Raw genomic sequence first — 19,332 nt, forward strand, 5'->3', positions numbered from 1 at the left:
TCTTACTGAAACCCAAGCTAGGTACCACGTTTCTGCTCCAAACCCTCAAATGACTTCTCAGAGAAAATGTCATAAGTCATAAGTCCTTAGCTTGACCTCTAAGGCCCCAGTGCCCTCTTCCCCATCACCTGACTTTGTCTCCTGATGTTCTGCCTCTTATTCACCCCTCTGGCACCAGGCTGACCTCCTCATTGTTCCTTGTGTGTTCCGTTTTGTTCTTGCCAAGGAGCACTTTCTGGAATGTTCTTCCCAAGGTACCTTATAGCTCAATCTCTCACTTCCTTCAGGTCTTTTATCATATTTCTCCTTCTCAGGAAGGTCTCCCATGGCCATTCTAGCTATACTTTCACCTCGACTCTCCACATCTCCTTTCCCTACTTTATCTTTTATCACCATCTGGCATAGTTCGTCTATTTAACTTACTTATTATCTCTCTCTCCCAGTAAAATGCAAGATCCATAAGAGAAAGTGTTTTGTCTTTTCTGTTCACTGTTGTATCTCCAGTGCTTAAAATAGTGCTGCACATAACAGGTACTCAACAAATACGTGCAGAATGAATGAATGAATGAATGCCCATTCTGCTGGTACCCAGTGTATGTCAGATATATGTCCACTTCTGATAGTTACAAGGTTTAATACCAGATCCAAAACTGAAGGCAAAAGGAGAATTTACAGTGACCATCAGAGGTTGTTTCTCAGATGAAAGACCCTTTGGAGGTAGGAATCTTAATTTCAGCAGGCAGGAGAACTTAGTCTAACTAGAGATGTAGCTATTGCTGCTATGAAGATCCATTACAGGTAACATAAATGAAGGTAATTGCCATGGTCATTCCTATCTTCATAAGTGCTTCCCATTGAAATGACTCACTTTTATTCTTTTGAAACTGCACCTAACTGGCTTTGAATTTTGCTCAGCCAAACAAGGAGACACACTTGAAGGCCAGAATTACAGCATTTTAAAGTGGAAGAGACTATATACCAAGGTACACAGTACATAGTTGACTTACTTTCCTGTATGTCTTGGGGTTTGTTCCTGAAGCTAAGGGCCTCTACTTTAATCAGATCTCTTAATCAAAACAGTAAGGACCCACCCAGGAATTTTTGTTTTTTCCTAATGTGAATGTTAAAACAAAAGCACTCCTTATTAATGATATAGTAAGTAAAGTAAGTATGTAGTGTATCATACTTCTCCCCACATTTTGCAGGAATTTTTTCCAGATATAATCATTTCTAAATGTAATATGCCCCAAAGAGATTTTCAACTGTTTCTGGAAATGCACCAACCAAAACTACAGCAGCAAGCTGTTTTCTCTGCCCCTTAAACTAAGAAAAAGAGACAGGAGCAAAATGACACAAAAATAAAATCTGTGTCACCAAGCTGTAAAAGCTTAGATTACAGGGAAATATATGGCAATTTGCCCAGTCATTTTGATTTCCACTAAAATTCTTAACAGCAAGTATCCTTACCTACAGATTTTCCCAGAAAATAACAGATTAAAGAATCAAAGTAAGTTAAAGGGGGTGATTTCACACCCTGACGGCAACAGCCCTCCATCAGATAATTGACGACAGCACATCCTAATGGATTCCATGTACTTTATTTATTTATTTTTTTACTTCCACAAAGAAGTACTGAGAAGACATCAATACAGGAATGAGCAAAAGCATTTAATTATTACTATTCACTTCAGGGGTAAAGGATATGTGGTTTAGTTAATGATTTTTAAGGAACAAAAATAGAAAGCTCTTGATCCAGGAAATTAGTAACTCTGAAGCCCTTTACAGTCCCATCGCTGGAGACCAGAGGGCAGGAACTAGCCAGGGTATCACTGCTCCTGTCCCTCTAATTGTCCAGCCAGATGCTCTGCCACAGCCATCAGCAATCACTAGCATCTAGGCCCTCAGGACCTATACATGAAGCCCCGGCTCTTGTGGTCCTTCCTGCAATGAGGGAGTGGGAACAAAGGCTAAGCACTTAATTAGCTGGAATTGGGAGTTGACCACGATGGAGACTCAGGAGGCTCCTGAGCTCCTGTCCTCCCACAGACACACGGAATATACAGCTACATATGGAGCAATTCCCTCTGAAAGAGATCCAGAAACTAGCTGAGCAACTCCTACACATCTGACAAATGATTTCCTTCCTACTCGCATCCAAATGAGTAGGAAAGGTAAGAGACACAAGGGGGTGATTTCACACCCTGATGAGACACATTCTTGCCATTAACTCCACCCCCAGCACAGCAACAGAGCAATCTGAGGTAACCCCCAACTCCCACATTCTCCCTGAGGAAGGGTTTGGACCACATATCTAGAGCCCCACTGGAGGCAGTTCAAGATGGTGGTGTAGGAAGTTCCTGAATTCACCTCCTCCCACGGACACAACAAATCTACAACTACATAGGGAATACTTCCTTCTAAAAAAGACCTGAAAACTGGACAAACAGAGCCTCCACAGCAAAGGATAAAAAGACAGCACTGAGACAGTTAGGAGATGCAGAAACACAGCCTCACCAAAAAAAAAACTCCACCCTAGGTGCAGCGACCTACAATTGGGAGGGATCTCAAAAATACAGAACTTTTCTCTAAGGAGTGAGGGGGTCTGTGCTCTATAGCAAGCACCCCAAATCTTAGATCCTGCATAGGAGAGACAAGCCCCCAAAATGCCTGGCTTTGAAAACCAATGGGGATTACGTCCGGGAAAAACGCAGATCTGTAGGGAATGGAGAACCTGCTTTTTAAAGGACTCACAGACTCCCCTGCCCCAGAATCCAGCACAGAAACACCCGTTTGAAAAGCACATGGACTATTCATGAAGGAGACCCATTAACTAATCTTCAAGCATCTGCTGGAAAGGCAGGAACCTGCTGGGACTCTTTCTGGTGATGGACACACTGGCAGATGCCATTCTTGTGATTTCATTCTACCTTGTTAATGCCAGCACTGGTGGGTGCCATTTTGGAAGTCTCCCTCTAACCTGTTAGTGCCAGTAGGTGTGCCCCACTGAGAGCTCCACCCACCCCTGTGCCACAGATGGGTTGGGCAAGACCCCTGCCCACCCCTGCACTGCAGCAGGCTGGCACATGCAGCCCATACAGGGTATGCCCCTTGAGTGCCCAGCTCTAGTGGCCAGGGCGTCTGGGCCCCACAGGACTTCCTACACAAGGCCACTCCTTCAAGACTGGAGGAGGCAGCTTTTTGGCCCAACACACAGAAACAAACACAGAGAGTTACTCAAAATGAGGAGACAGAGGAATATGTCCCAAACGAAAGAACAAGACAAAACCTCAGAAAAAGACCTTAATGAAATGGAGATAAGCAATCTACCTGATAAAGAGTTCTAAGTAATGGTCATAAAGATGCTCACTGAACTTGGAAGAAGAATGGAGGAACACAGTAAGAGCTTAAACAAAGAAAGAGAAAATATAAGAAAGTACTAAACAGAAGTTAAAGAGCTGAAGAATATAATAACTGAACTGAAAAATAAACTAGAGGGGTTCAACAGCAGACTGGATGAAGCAGAACAGACCAGGAAGACAAAGCAATGAAACTCACTAAGACACAGGAGCAAAAACAAAAAAAGAATTTTAAAAAGTAAAGATATCTCAAGGGACCTTTGGAACAATGTCAAGCAGAATAACATTCACATTATAGGGGTCCCAAAAGGAGGAGAAAGGGCCAGAAAGCTTATCTGAAGAAATATTAGCTGAAAACTTTCCTAGTCTGAAGAAGGAAATAGACATCCAGGTCCAGTAAGTCTAGAGAGTTCCAAATAAGATGAACCCAAAGAGATCCACACCAAGACACATCATAATTAAAATGATAAAAGGCAAAGATAAAGAGAGAATCTTAAAAGTAGCTAAAACAAAACAAAAAGCAAAAAAAAACTTTACATATACAAGAGAAACCCCATAAGGCTATCAGTAAATTTTTCAGCAGAAACTTAGCAGGTGAAGGGAGTGGCATGACATATTCAAAGGGCTGAAAGGAAAAAATTCCAACCAAAAATTCTCTACCCAACAAGGTTATCATTCAGAATTGAAGAGATTAAGAGTTTCCCAGATAAGCAAAACCTAGAGGAGTTCATCACCATTAAACTGGACTTACAAAAAATGTTAAAGAGACTTCTTTAAGCTAAAAAGAAATGGCACTGATTAATAACATAAAAACATACCTGAGTGAAAATCTCACTAGAAAAGGTAAATCAATAGTAAAGGTAATAGATCAATCACTTATAAAGCAAGAATGAAGATTAAAAGACAAAAAATAGAAAAATTAACTAAAACTAAAATAATTAGTTAAAATATGCATAAAATAAAAAATGTAAAAGATGTCATCAAAAATATAAAACATGAGGGAGGGAGTAAAAAAAAAAGTAACCTTCTGGAATGTGTTCAAATTTAAGTTGTTATCAACCTAAAACAGACCATTATATGCATAGGGTGTCATATGTAAACCACGGTAGCCACAAACAAAAACTTATAGTAAATACACAAAAGAAAGAGGATTTAACCTAAACATAACACTAAAGACAGCCATGAAACCACAAGGGAAGAGAGAAAGAGAAAAAGAAACAGAGAGGAACTACAAAAACAATCAGAAAATAATTAACAAAATGGCAATACGTACATATCTATCAGTAATTACTTTAAACGTAAGTGGACTTAATTGTCCAATCAAAAGACACAGAGTGACTGAATGGATAAAAAAACAAGACCCATCTGGATGCTGCCTACAAGAGATCCACTTCAGAAGTAAGGACACACACAAATTAAAAGTGAAAGGATGGGGAAAGATAGTCCATGCAAATGGAAACTAAAAGAAAGCTGGTGTAGCTATACTCGTATCATACAAAATAGACTTTAAAACAAAGAATGTAATAAAAGACAAAGAGGATATATATAATGATAAAGGGGTCAATGCAGCAAGAAGATATAACACCTAAAAAATATATATGCACCCAATATAGGAGCTCCACAATACATAAAGCAAATATTAACAGGCCTAAGGAGCGAAATTAACAGCAACAAACTAACAGTAGGGGACTTTAACACCCCACTTACATCAATGGATACATCATTCAAACAGAAAATCAATAAAGAAACATTGGGCTTAAACGACACATTAGAGCAGACAGACTGATTTCAAAATATACTACAAAGCTATAGTATCAAAACAGTATTATATTGGCATAAAAACAGACACACAGATCAATGAAGAAAAGAGAGAGCCCAGAAACAAACCCACATATATATGGACAATTAATCTATGACAGTGGAGCCAAGGACATAGTATGGGGAAAGGACAGTCTCTTCAATAAATGGTGTTGGGAAAACCGGACAGCCACATGCAAAAGAATGAAACTAGATCACTCTTTTACACTATACACAAAAATTAACTCAAAATGGATTAAAGGCTTGAATATAAGACCTGAAACCATAAAATTTCTAGAAGAAAACATAGGTGGTAACCTTATTGACATCATTCTTAGTGATTTTTTAGAGATCTGACTCCAAAGGCAAGGGAAACAAAAGCAAAAATAAATAAATGGGACTACATCAAACTAAAAAGCTTCTGCACAGTGAAGGAAACCATCATCAAAACAAAAAGGCAGCCTACTGAATGGGAGAAATCTGTAAATCATATATGCAAAAGCAGTTAATATAAAAAATATAGAGAACACATACAACAACAAAAAACACACACAACTCTACTAAAAAATGGGCAGAGGATCTGAATAGACATCTTTCCAAAGAAGACATACAGATGGCCAAAAGGCACATGAAAAGATGTTCAATATCACTAACTATTAGAGAAATGCATATCAAAACCACAATGAGATATCACCTTACAACTGTTAGAATGGCTCTCAAAAAGACAAGAAATAGCAAGTGTTTGAGAGGATGAGAAGAAAAGGGAACACTTGAGCTCTATTGGTAGGAATGTAAATTGGTGCAGCCACTATACAAAACAGTATGGAGATTCCTCCAAAAATTAAGAATAGAACTACCATATGATCCAACTATTCTACTTCTAGGTATTTATCTGAAGAATATGAAAACACTAATTTGCACAGATATATAAACACCTATGTTCATTGCAGCATTATTTTTTTAATTTAATTTAATTTATTTTTATACAGCAGGTTCTTATTCGCTATCCATTTTATACATATTGGTGTATATATGTCAATCCCAATCTCCCAATTCATCCCACCTTTCCCCCCCGCCACCCTGCCACTTTCCCCCCTTGGCTCTTTCAGATGATCAGTTTGTAGTGTACACAGATGTTAAAATATAATTTTGTACACCTGAAACTTACATAATGTTATATACCGATTTTACCTCAATTTAAAAAAAAAAAAAAGACTCCCACTAGAGAGACAAGCCTCCTAAACATCTATTTCTGAAAGTAGACAGGGTTTGTGTCCATGAGAATCCAAGGTTACAGCAAACAAAGGAGCAGTTCTCCATGAGCGTGCACATGACTATCTCCCCAGGGCTCAGTGCAGGGGGAGCAGGCAAAAACACCCATTTCCCAGTCTTTCTCTGAAAGGGGTTTATCTGCTTACTTTAGAAGATGATGCCTGAGGGCCAGACTTCTAAATTATCAGGCATCTAGGGGCCAGCTGTGATCCTTCCCAGGGACCAGTGAAGCCAACACTGCCTTCTCCCTCTAGTCCACTCCAATAATAAAAAACCAAGTTGTCAGTATCTCCCTGGAAGGAGCTTTTATACAAGTCTGGCGCCCCAGCTTTTGCAGCTGCTGCCCAAGGGACTGCCTGATATCCTAGCTCTGATAGCCATGAGTCCCACAGGACTGTAGTTCTTAAAAAGCCTGAGAGTACCCTTCCATGGCTCTCCACCAGGCTCAGCACAGAAAGAGCAGACAAAATGCCCATTTCCAAGTTTCTCCCTGGAAAGAATTTAACTATTTACTCTGCAGTTGCTGCCTGAGGTTCTGCTTCTAATCAAACTGTATCTAGGCACTGACCACAATCCTCTCCTTCCGGACACAGACAGGTCTTGACACACCCTCAATTACTAGGAGCTACTAATACAAAGAAGTTTGCTTGAACAATCATACAAGTTTGAGAGAAAACTAAGATCTCAGGCCTGGCTGAATGACAAGGTTCATTTCCTATATAAGACCACTCTGCTAAGACTGGGAGTGGTGGCTCTTTTATCTAATGCACAGAAACCAACACAGAGAGTCAAGGAGACTGAAGAAATAGAGGAATGTGTTCCAAACAAAAGAATAAGATAAATCTCCAGAAACAGATCTTAGTGAGAATTCAAAATAACGGTCATAAACATAGGGGTAAGCTCCTTGACATCACTCTTGGTAATGATTTTTTGGATTTAATACCAAAAGCAAAGGGAACAAAGGCAAAAATAAACACGAGGGAGAAGGAAACCATCAACAAAATGAAAAGGCAAATTATGGACTTTGAGAAAACATTTGCAAATCACATATCTGGTAAGGGGTTAATATCCAAAATATACAAGGAACTCATAAAACTCAATAGCAAAAAAACAATGCAATTTAAAAATGGGCAAAGGGGGACTTCCCTGGTGGTGCAGAGGTTAGGAATCTGCCTGCCAATGCAGGGGTCACGGGTTCGAGCCCTGGTCCGGGAGGATCCCGCATGCCGCGGAGCAACTAGGCCCATGCGCCACAACTACTGAGCCTGTGCTCTAGAGGCCACGAGCCACGACTACTGAAGCCCGTGTGCCTGGAGCCCGTGCTCCACAACAAGAGAAGCCACCGCAATTAGGAGGCCTGCGCACCGCAGTGGCGGGTGGCCCCCACTCGCTGCAACTAGAGAAAAGTCCATGCGCAGCATCGAAGACCCAACACAGCCAAAAATTAAAAAAAAAAAAAAAAAAAAAAAGGGCAAAGGGCCTGAATAGATATTTTTCCAAAGAAGATATCCAAATGGTCAACAGGTACATGAAAATGTGCTCAACATTGCTAATCTTTAGAAAAATGCAATTCAAAACCTCAAAGAGATATCATCTCACCACTGTTAGAATGTCTGTTACCAAAAAGACAAGAGATAACAACTGTTGGTGAGGATGCGGAGAAAAGGGAGCCCTTGTGCATTGTTGGTAGGAATGTAACTGGTACAGCCACTATGAAAAACAGCACGAAATTTCCTCAAGAAATTAAAAGTTGAACTACCATATGATCCAGCTTTCCCATTTCTGGATATATATCCAAAGGAAATGAAAGAGTTATCTTGAAGAGGATATCTATACTCCCATGTTCATTGTAGCATTATTCACAATAGCCAAGGTATGGAAACAACCTAACTGTCTATTCACAGATGAATGGATTAATTAAATGTTATAGATAGATAGATGATAGATAGATGTTTGAGTATTATTTGGCCTTTAAGAAGAAGGAAATACTGTCATTTATGACAACATTTGTGAAACTGGAGGGCATTATATGAAGTGAAATAAGCGAGACAGAGAAAGACAAATAGCACATGATATCACTTTTATGTAGACTCTAAAAAAAAGAGAAGAAGTCGAACTCATAGAAACAGAGAGTAGAAAAGTGGTTGCCAGGGGCTGGGGGATTGGGGAAATCAGGAGAGGTTGATAAAAGAGTATAAACTTTCAGCTATAAGATGAATAAGATCTAAGGATCTAATGTATAACATGGAATGTATAGTTGATAACACTGTTTTGTACAATTGAAATTTGCAAGAGAATAGAACTTAAATGTTCTCACCAACAAATAAACAATCAAACAAATACGTACCTGAGGTGATGGATGTGTTAATTAACTTGATGGGGGGAATCTTTTCACAATATATAAAATATATCAAATTACCACTTTGTATACTTTAAATATATTACAATTTTATTTGTCAAGTATACCTCAATGAAGCTGAAAAAAATAGAAAGCCCACTTTGCAAGTAGGAGTGAAGAATCAGGAATGCCAAGACAGCTTAGAGTGGCAGCGGCCAGGAAACACAAAAGAAGTGAAAGCATTTCCTTTGCCACATTTGCATCTTCAATTCTAGTCTCTCTTGTATTTCCTAGCATGTTCCATTAATCTGAGCCAGATAAGAACCTACGATTTTTATGGTGCTGCGGACATTCATTCTGAAACAAGCAAACATCTCTGGAATATTTATGGGGTAACCACGACAGGACCCAGTAGTGGGCAGCACTTTCTGCTTATTATGTCAACTTTGCTTAAGGAAACTGAGCTGCTTCATGCTGGCCAGTCAGCAGACACTTATGACTGGAGGTGGACGGTAACCTTTCATAGAGTTATATTTCCTTGCTCTGTGCTGGATCATTAATCACTCCAATAACACAAAGCACAATGCATGCCTATAACACAGAGCTGGGAATGACTGCGGGCTATTCTGGTCCATCACTATGAACACACACAGACAGACTGCTTTCCACAGCCCCAGAAACCCAGCGGGGCTGAAAGGATGTTGCGGACTGTTACAAGAGAAGGTTCTTCAAATTAGAGTTCCAGATTCTATTTGTGTACACATTTTTGATGGTCCAAATGTTCACATGGTTTCGGAGAGCTGGCATCATTAATTGTTTTAAAATCTCAATTTGAAAGTGACATTGATTCATGTTCCCCCACTAAGGGAATCTTTCAAGTTCTTCCTCAATCATATTATACATCCCTGAGCAATGAGCTTATATTTGGAGGGGGTGTTTTCCAGGGATTTGGGGGTAGAGGACAGATTTCTATAAAAAGAATGTTCAGGAAAAGTAAACATTGGGGATTTCACAGGTTAAAGCAAACACACATCATGCTTACAATGGGGAATTGCACAAGACTTACATTTGTGAGCCTTCAGTCCTTCAAAGGAAACTGGTCCAATCTCATAATACTCATATTCCCAGGTGTAATCAGAATTAGATGCAGATTGCTGGGACGTCCTGTTAGAAACTAACCTCTGGGTAGACATCTCCACCTGCAGAAATGGAGAAAGGCAAGTGTAGAGTCTGTTAACGCATCCACATTGTCCTTGACCATGTTCAGGAGGTCAGCAGGCAACAGCCTCAGGAAGGTCCTATCCACCAGGTCAGGGACAGCCCTCCCTGGCTTCCTGCATTCCCAGTGGCCATTAGTTCCTTTTATCTCTCCACGAGACTGGTATGTATTATTTGCAACCAGAGGCCATGTCTTCTTTCATGGTTGTTCCCCCAGAACTTAAACCACTGCCTGGCACATAACCAACTTCCAATAACTGATGAAAGAAGGAAGTAAGGTGGGGGAGAGTGTATCAAAATCTCTGAGATCACGACTTCAGCCTCATCACCTATCACCACCTATACAGAGCCTACAGAAAATAGATAAAATCAGTATCAGAAGAGAAGAAGCTCAGTAGACCTCTACTGGGCACCTCCCATGCAAAAATAAAGACATGCGACCTATGTCTAATGAAATAAGGGTGAAGAAAAAAGAAGGGGTCAACAGAAGTCACATCATTGGAGAAGATCCTCAGTGGAATCCCCAATCTTGGTCACTGCTAACTCCTGAAATCTGTCCTATTTTCAGGATGTCCCAATGCCTTGTTTGTTATAATTTGAGATTTTAAAATGCTGACTTCTTTGCGAGACAAGGTTGTACTGTGCAGCATGGATACCAAAGGCGACAAGTCCACAGAGCCAATATTCAGTACTGAGCATCTGCTGTATGTGAGGCACCATACATTGTGGGCTAGGAGGAGATGTTAGACCAGGACTCCAGAGACCTCCCCTAATAATGGGGAAAGAACACTAAGTGACAACACTAATATAAGGGAAAATCTGAATAAAGTACCAGCCAAAACCAAGATCCACTGAGCAGTATAACCACTGGATCCCACTCCACAAGAGCTTTCTGAAGCTCCCCTTCTCCCACCCGCCATGGGTCAGTACCACCCACCACTGCCATTAGGGCACAACCCCCAGAGAAACTGAGGCAAAATCACCACCACCCCTCTGGCCCAAGGCACGAGTCTCACCTTTCCCTCTTCCGTTCTTCCCCAGGCCAGTCCTGGACCCCACAGAAACAGACTCCAAACCCTCACATTCTATTGTTCAAAAGATGGTGTGCTCTGACCCAGAGACGCGTGCCAGTATCAGAATTAGAGGGTGACTCTGAGTGCCCAGACAGGCGAATCACTCCTCCAAAGGTAGAAGAGAATATACCAATTGTCCTTTGGGAAAGAAAGCTACACAAATTTTAAGAAAAGCTCACCTTTGAGTAAGGATTCAGTTACCTTCCTAAGACCGGCACAAAAATAACATAAAATCATTACCACCATATCTTCTTTGGCATTTCTAGTATTTGAACAAGAGTTGATGTCCCTCGACGATGAAATAGACGAGGGTCTTCATCGTTGTTCTCCCTCCATTTGCTATGTTGCCAGGGAAGACACTTCAGCTCTCCCAGCCACATTTTCCTCATCTGCAAAACCGACCATCCTGACTTCCTGTTGTTGGAAGGAAGTGGTTCTGGCTACAGTCACTAATTGACACCATCATCACCCACCTGGCCCACTTCTTGAGCCTCCTGTTTTTTCTGCTTCTACTCTTACAGATCCGTTGCAATCCATTCTCCACACATCAGCCAAAGATCTTTTAAAAAGGCAAATTGCCCTTGTCACTCTTTTGCTTAGTACTTTTAAATGGCTTCCCATTGCTCCAAGGACAAAGTCCAAAATCCTTAAAATGCCTTACAAGGTCATGGCTTGAGCCCTGCTGTCTCCTCTCATCTTGCCTACTACCCTATACCAAGCCGCACTTGGATTTCTTGCAGTTCCTCAAATACATCATGCCCCCTGCAATGGGCACACATACTGTGCCCTCTGGCAGGAGTATCCCTCCTACCATTTCATCCTAACCCACCCCGCCTTCTCTGCATACTCTTGTCATCTACACCGGAATCAGCAAATCCAGCCCACTACCTGTTTTTGTATAGCCTGCAAGTGAAAAATATTTTAATATATTTAACGGTTGGGGAAAAAAATCAAAAGAATGATATTATTTCATGACCTGAGAGAATTATGTGAAATTCAAATATCAGAGTCCATAAATAAGGCTTTATTGGAACACAACTACCCTCATTTGTTTTTGTATCTTTTGTCTTCTCTAGCACTATAACAGCTGAGTAGTTGTGACAGAGATAGTAGAGCCACAAAAACCTAAAATATTTACTTTCTGATATTTTATAGAAAAAGTTTGCCAACCCCTCCCCGCCTTGAGAGCCATGGGAAAAAAATGATCTGAGCTTCTGTTTTCCCATCAGGAGAATGAAGAGAATGAAGGTGATAACAGTACCTACATGATGGAGTTGCTGTAAAGATTAAATGTGATGTTGCATGAAATGTGCATAGCCAGGACCCAGGTTGAGATCAATCAAGAGTAGCCAGCACTATTATTATAAGCTAAGAAATGCTAGTCTGGGATAGAAAAGCCTAGGTTTATTCTTTAGACAACACCAACTCCCCTGTCAGCCAGTTCCTATCGACTTCACCATGTGGTTAATTGATCTGTGTGGTCTAGACAAATGAATAAAATTACTATAATAAAAAATAAGTCAAAAGGCATTCGTTTCAATGGTTTAAAAATCATAATGAGAAACGTACATCATGGGATTCATGATGTTTCATCAAGTCAAAAATATGGTAATAATTTCTCTTTTTTTAAGGAAAATAAGATGAAGTCTGGTATGAGCATATCATTTTTATTGGAAATCAGCATTACAGCCAATGTAATAAGCAGAGGGAGGCACTGGGCTTCATCTGGTGTCAAAAATAGAAAATAGAAAAATAGAAAAAAGTACATGAAACAATGGAGAAAATAAAGATGAGAGAGTGTCTTCCATGCTCTGAGCATCACTCCCCATGGCTATGCTCTTCTCCACATCCGTGCACAGTGGCTCCCCATCCGTGGCCGCCCAGGCCCATGGGACCAGAGGGTCTTCCTATCGGCTCAGGAAGAAGCATTAGCACCACCTGCACAGGGCCAGCCAGGAACTAGCAAGCAAAATATCTGTAAAAGGGTCAGATACCAAGAAGCATCAACCACTTACCTACCACAGAGACAGTGTCTCTTCATTCCTTCTTTTTCTCTCCCTTACACCATTCCTGTTCTTCTAAGTGAACTATTTAAGGATGGAGGGAGACCACAGGTGAAAAGGTCCTGAGAGTGGAAAGGCTGCCCTTTAAGAGAGGACACCTGACAGATGTCTGGAGACAAGAGGTTCTCTGGGGAAGCAGCATAGGATGCCGGCCACCCCCTCCCACCCAAGCAGCCACCGTCGTGGAGGACTTCGGATTAAAGGAGCGGCTTGTGTTTTCACTGGCTATTTCCTCTCAGTTCTTGAATTCCAAAGACAGATTTGGAGCATGGAACCTCTGGCTTCTGCTTTCACCTCGCACCCCTGAAAAAGTTCATGAGGTAATGTTTTCATGCAAGTCTCAGATCAACCAGCTTGGGCCAGCCATCACATGCACAAGGACAAACAACAAACAGAAGGCAGGATTTTGTATATAATGTCCATTGTCGTAGTTCAGGGTTGCCTTTCTGAGCTTTGCAGACACAGAAGCTAGCACTGTTTCACCATTTGGAAACTGCCAGCATGTCTGGGTATCAGCCTCCAGAGGGTGATATTCTCATCACAGTGAGGAATGTCTGGGCCTTAACACGCACTGAGGGAGAGGCAGGGGGGTGCGCACTGAGGCTTACTCACGGGGTGCTGGAATCAGCTCTCTTCAGAACACAGCAAACAGGAAACGCAGGGCTTGGTGTGTGGCTGCCTTCTGCACCCACCCTGCTCCTGCACACCCCCTCCTGAGATTCTCCTAATGTCAGGTTTCTTCATAATATTAGCATCATTAAAACTAACTTCTTCCAGAGGAAACATATCCCAAACAAGCCTCCAGGAGCTGCATGGAGAGACTAATTGATCTTTTGAGCGTCTTGCCAACAACAATAATGAAACATTATGACTGCACCTCACAGCCCCACCTGAAAAGGAAGTTTACCTTTTCCAGGTGTGCACAGGGTAGTTTAGGCCAGCTTATGGGGGTGGGAGAGGGAGGGAAGACCTCAAACGCAAACAGAGAGGGCTATTAGCAGGTCCCAGACACCTCTCATGGCAGTCTAAACATCCCTCTTCTCCCACCCACATTCCCAACACTTTCATCTCTTCTTTCAGTTATCCAGTCTTTCCTCCTCCAACCCAGATTCCCACACCACTCCTGGGCACCCTCTTGCCTTCTTAAAGACAGGTCAAGCAATTCTCTCCACCTCCCTGAATTTGGGAAGATGTATATGGACATGGAACCTCCCATGGAGTGACTAAAAACTCTTCATCAATAGCCTTGGTGGGTCACGTTGGGTACATGGGCCAGGGGAGCTGTTTCCTTGGAACTGGACCTTTATTTCCATGTTAAGGGGTAGACATCAGCACGTGAGTTTTCCAAGTGGCCATCAACTCAGGCACGGGACTAGCACATTAAAGAGAGAACCAAAAGATGCCTATAAACCCTAAAAAATGAGCACACGTGCACACACGCACACAAAACTGACAACACAGCCAGGAAGATACCCCAAGCAGCTGCTGGCCAGTGCCACAGACCCAAAGACCCAAGGTGATCAGCTTGTATGGAGGCAGACCTAATGACCCATTTGGATTTGAGATCAAAATTCCCAGCTGCAGTCATTCTATCTTCTTTCTGTTCAATTCCCAAATTCCAGAAGTGGGCATGCCACCCAGGATGCCAACCTCCATTCTGACCTGGGCCATGAAGGTCTCATTAATTACTTATTCTTATCTCTTTCTTCCTTCTATTCCTAGGAACAACTAACCCCACCACAACAGAGAAGTCACACTCTTGACCTATCACCCTTTCTCTCTCCCAGCCAAGACATCCAAAAAACCAAAGGTAAAGTCTGGCCAGGCTACATTCTGGTCACTGAGGAGCCCAAGGTCAGAACTTCAGAAGCACAGCTTTAGAGGCTTAATTCTCTCATTGCACAAAGGTCTGACCAGGCACCCAATCAGAACTGACGGTGCACTCAGCTTACCTGCATCTATGTGGGGAGGACCAAACAGAGAAAATGAGAGTCTGCAAGGTTATGAGTCGGGCTCATGGTTAGACCAGAGCCAGCTGGATATTCCTAAAGCATTTCTGAAAGGCACTATATCCCAGTAAGGAATCCGTTTGACCCCTAAAATCCGAACCTCCAAGGTCCCCTCCCAGGGCAGTGCTTAACAAATGCTGACATGGTCTTCTTCTCAGAACACTGCTCTTTTTTATAGAATCCGTGCAAACCACATTCTACCTGCCCTTGTCACTTTAATTCTCAAGTTTGCAGATTCCTTTTCTGTGAATCCATTTTAAGTCAGCAACTTCTTTTGAGGGTGTGGATTTTTACTTTCTTCAATTAAAGAGGCAATGCTTCCAGGACTTTAGACTTTAGTCCTCCTCCTAACTATTATCTTTTGACTTGAGCCTGCATCTTACATTTGAAGTCTGAGATTCTGGCCACTCACTTCAGGCTAGAGATGTTACACACACACACACACACACACACACACACACACACACACACACACACAAACACACACACACGGTTCCTCCTCCCTTCTCAAAAGGACATACCTCCCAAATTTCTCTACATTATCAAGGTTTATGCCTTCCTGGGTATTTCCTAGAAAACACTCAGTTACTCAGCAGACTTCAAAAACGTGGTGGCTGCAGCTGGCAGAGAAATTCTGGACGCGTCTTCCCCCCCCGCCTCTCCCCACTTCTCCCCTGCACAGCAGCAGCTTATTTCTAGGAACAAAACATGGAACAAAAAGTGTTTGCAAGCCTTAAGATTTCCTGTCTGAATATCAGAATCAATGCCAATAGAAGAACAACTTCTAAAACTAGAGACGAAACTTAATATTTTGTACAGCTAGATATTCAGCCAATACCTGAAATGCAGAGATGCTGAATTAACGAGCGGGCATCCTTCCTCCACCAGCTGTTGCCTCAAAGAGGATAAGAGGATAAGGGGTGGGTCCTACACCCACCTCCTCTAGTTATATTCTGGGCACCTACATAGTCGTAAATAGGCTGAAAAGTACTTTTTAAAGTTGGTGCTTCCCGGCTCTGTGGTACTCCCTGGGTCAGCCCAGCAAACGGTTATTGCATGACCTACTGGAGGGGAGGGGGACACAATGGCTGTCCTTGAGCCCTTTGGAGGGGCTCTCTGGAGATGGTAACAGACCTCTGCAATACACCACAGTACAGGCTATGCTAGGAGCGCACGAACCAATCCTCCGGCGGCATTCTCTTCCTTCTGGTCTCTTTTCCATCAGGGCAGGGGCCTCCCCTGCTTGCTCACCGCTGTATTTCCAGTAACCCACCCAAAACCTGGCTCATATCAGACATGCAATAAGTACTTATCGAGTCAGTTTCTTATGATGTGGAAAAGCCACACAATTATCTTCTTTCACCCGTTCTCAACCCTAAACCCTAGAGCAGAGTTCTCCCATTCTAACAGAGACTTCAGCTGGACAGAGAGAAGAACATCAGGCCCACACAGGGAAAAAACACCCAAGAAAGAGGCTGTAAAGGCTCCATCTGGGAAGGATTTCCCGAGAAGTGACAAGGCACGGCTCTGAGATGCGTGTGGAGGTGGCAGGCACACTGCCCTCAGCTCTGCAGATTTAGGGAGCTGGGTTTCCACAGTCCTCCAGGGCTGAGGCGGTCACGCTGACCAAGCGAAGGAGAATGATTTATAACCAGAGCATCCATTTGTGGAATGACAATAACGAACAAAATGGCCAAGCAGATCAGAGCACGTGTTTTACACAGTCTGGGGAACAAAATTGAAGATTAGATTCACCACATTAGCTGGTGAATGTGGAATTAGGGCAAAGGACTCATGTTACATAATATACCCCATTGCACACAAGACAGGATGCTCTGCTGTTTGTCCTGTATCCCAACATGGATGCCCTGTTGCAGCCACAAAGTGAGGACACTCTCATCAGTGGTGGGGTTGGTGTCCCCACCATGGAAGTGTCATCTGGTTAGTGAACTCCTGCCTCTTTCTGGACCTTGCTTTTCTTGGTCTGGACTTCAAAATAGTCTAGGCATGTTGAGGACACCAGTAGAATCCCAAATTGACCACTCTCTTATAATTAGGTTTTTTGTGTTCCTATTACTATTTCTTTTTTGCTTTATTCCTGAGCCTTTCGTAAAAGTATGGCAGACGATCTAAATAGACGTTTCTCCAAAGAAGACATACAGATGGCCAAAAAGCATGTGAAAAGATGCTCAACATCACCAAATATCAGAGAAATGCAAATCAAAACTACAATGTTGGAGAGGGTGTGGAGAAAAGGGAACCCTCCTACACTGTTGGTGGGAATCTAAATTGGTGCAGCCACTATGGAGAACAGTATGGAGGTTCCTTAGAAAACTGAAAATAGAGCCACCATATGATCCTGCAATCCCACTCCTGGGCATGTATCTGGAGAAAACCATAATTCGAAAAGAGACACGTACCACAGTGTTCACTGCAGCACTACAATGAAAAAGAATGAATATATGTATATGTATAACTGAATCACTTTTAATTAATTTTTTTAAAGTACTAGAGTCAAGTCAAAGAACCAGCTATCAAAAAGCGGTGCTTCGGGGCTTCCCTGGTGGTGCAGTGATTGGGAATCCACCTGCCAGTGCAGGGGACACGGGTTCGAGCCCTGGTCCGGGAAGATCCCACATGCCGCGGAGCAACTAAGCCCGTGCGCCACAACTACTGAGCCTGTGCTCTAGAGCCTGCGAGCCACAACCACAGAGCCCGCGAGCCACAACTACTGAGCCCGCACGCCTACAGCCCGTGCTCCACAACAAGAGAAGCCACTGCAATGAGAAGCCCGTGCAACGCAACGAGAGTAGCCCCCGCTCGCCACAACTAGAGAAAGCCCACCCACAGCAACGAAGACCCAACGCAGCCAAAAATAAATAAATAAATAAATAAATAATAAATTTATTTAAAAAATTTGGTACTTCATCATGAAATAACACTTCACACCCATTCAAATGGCTATTATCAAACAAACAAAAAAAAACCCAAACCAGAAAACAGTTAAGTGTTAGCAAGGACGCAGAGAAATTAGAACGCTTGTGTGTTGTTGTTAGGAAGATAAAATGGTGCGGCTGCTATGAAAGATAGCATAGTGGTTCCTCAAAAATGTAAATATGGACTACCTTATGACCCAGCATTTCCACCTCAGGGTATATACTCCAAAGAACAGAAAGCAGGGGTTCCAAGAGATATTTGTACCTCACCATTGCAGCATTATTCCCAACAGCCAAAAGGAGGAAGCAATCCAAATGTATACTGCTGGATGAACGGATAAACATAATGTAGTATGTACGTGCAACGGAATATTATTCAGCCTTAGAAAAGAAGGAAATTCAGACATATGCTACAACATGGATGAACCTTCAAAATATTATGCTAAGTGAAGTAAACCAGACACACAAGAACAAATATTGCATGATTCTACTTATATGGGGTATCTAGAGCACTCAGATTCATGGAGACAGAAAGTGGAATGGTGGTTGCCAAAGGCTGGGAGAAGGGGGGAATGGAGAGTTTTTGTTTAATGGATACAGAGTTTCAGTTTGGGAAGATGAAAAACTTCTAGAGACGGATGGTGGTGATGGTTGCACAACACTGTGAACGTACCTAATGCCACTGAGTTGTACGCTCAAATATGGTACATTTTATGTTATGTATATTTCACTCAAAAAATGTTCTAAAATTTTTTAAATAAGAAAAGAATAATAATAAAAATCAACATTTCCTGACCAATGCACTAGGGCTGGGGGAGGGTAACTGAGAGCTCCCCAAAGTAAAAGCCCACCCAGAGGACAAAAGATGGTGCTGGGGCATTCAGGCACCCTCCCCGTGTGGGTCCTTCCTCCACGGCCAACCTTCACGGATCCAGCTTTGCTCTGTTCAAGAGCCCTTGTGGCACCTTCTTGCCAAGTAAAAGGAATACTCTGTCCTGGCTGTGAGGAATCACGCTTCCCTATGCCAGGGAGAGGCTGGCAGAATATTTATGCTGTGCCAGCTGTGGTCCTCCCACTCGGACTAGTCCTGGAAATAGACTGCTTCCCAGTCTCTCCTTTCTATAAGTTTCACCTCCTATGGTCCGTGTCATTAGCCCACTGCATTTCAGCATAAGTCCACCACCAGTTATTCTTCCGAAGCTTCCGGGGCCTTCTCATGGATTACATTTAAAGTCTGTTGCTTCCCCAGGACAAAAAGGAAGTGCCTCAA

The 19,332-nt window shown here is 42.4% G+C and overlaps 1 protein-coding gene across 6 annotated transcripts in view; it reads right to left on the reverse strand.

Annotated features, from left to right (window-relative positions):
* Nucleotides 1-19,332, reverse strand: part of MRAP2 (melanocortin 2 receptor accessory protein 2) — an 80,413-nt gene that overhangs the window by 20,685 nt on the left and 40,396 nt on the right. For 5 of the 6 annotated variants that reach the window (XM_082474004.1, XM_082474008.1, XM_082474006.1 and 2 more), the window contains exon 2: nucleotides 9,830-9,962. In XM_082474004.1, the coding sequence (XP_082330130.1) occupies nucleotides 9,830-9,962 (133 nt within the window). Of the gene's footprint in view, nucleotides 1-9,829; nucleotides 9,963-11,527; nucleotides 12,279-19,332 lie in introns of those variants that run through there. The other variant, XM_082474007.1, reaches the window with a different exon arrangement.

This window comes from Balaenoptera physalus (genome assembly GCF_965194825.1).
Source record: "Balaenoptera physalus genome assembly, chromosome: 9".
In the NCBI taxonomy this organism is placed as follows: Eukaryota; Metazoa; Chordata; class Mammalia; order Artiodactyla; family Balaenopteridae; genus Balaenoptera; species Balaenoptera physalus.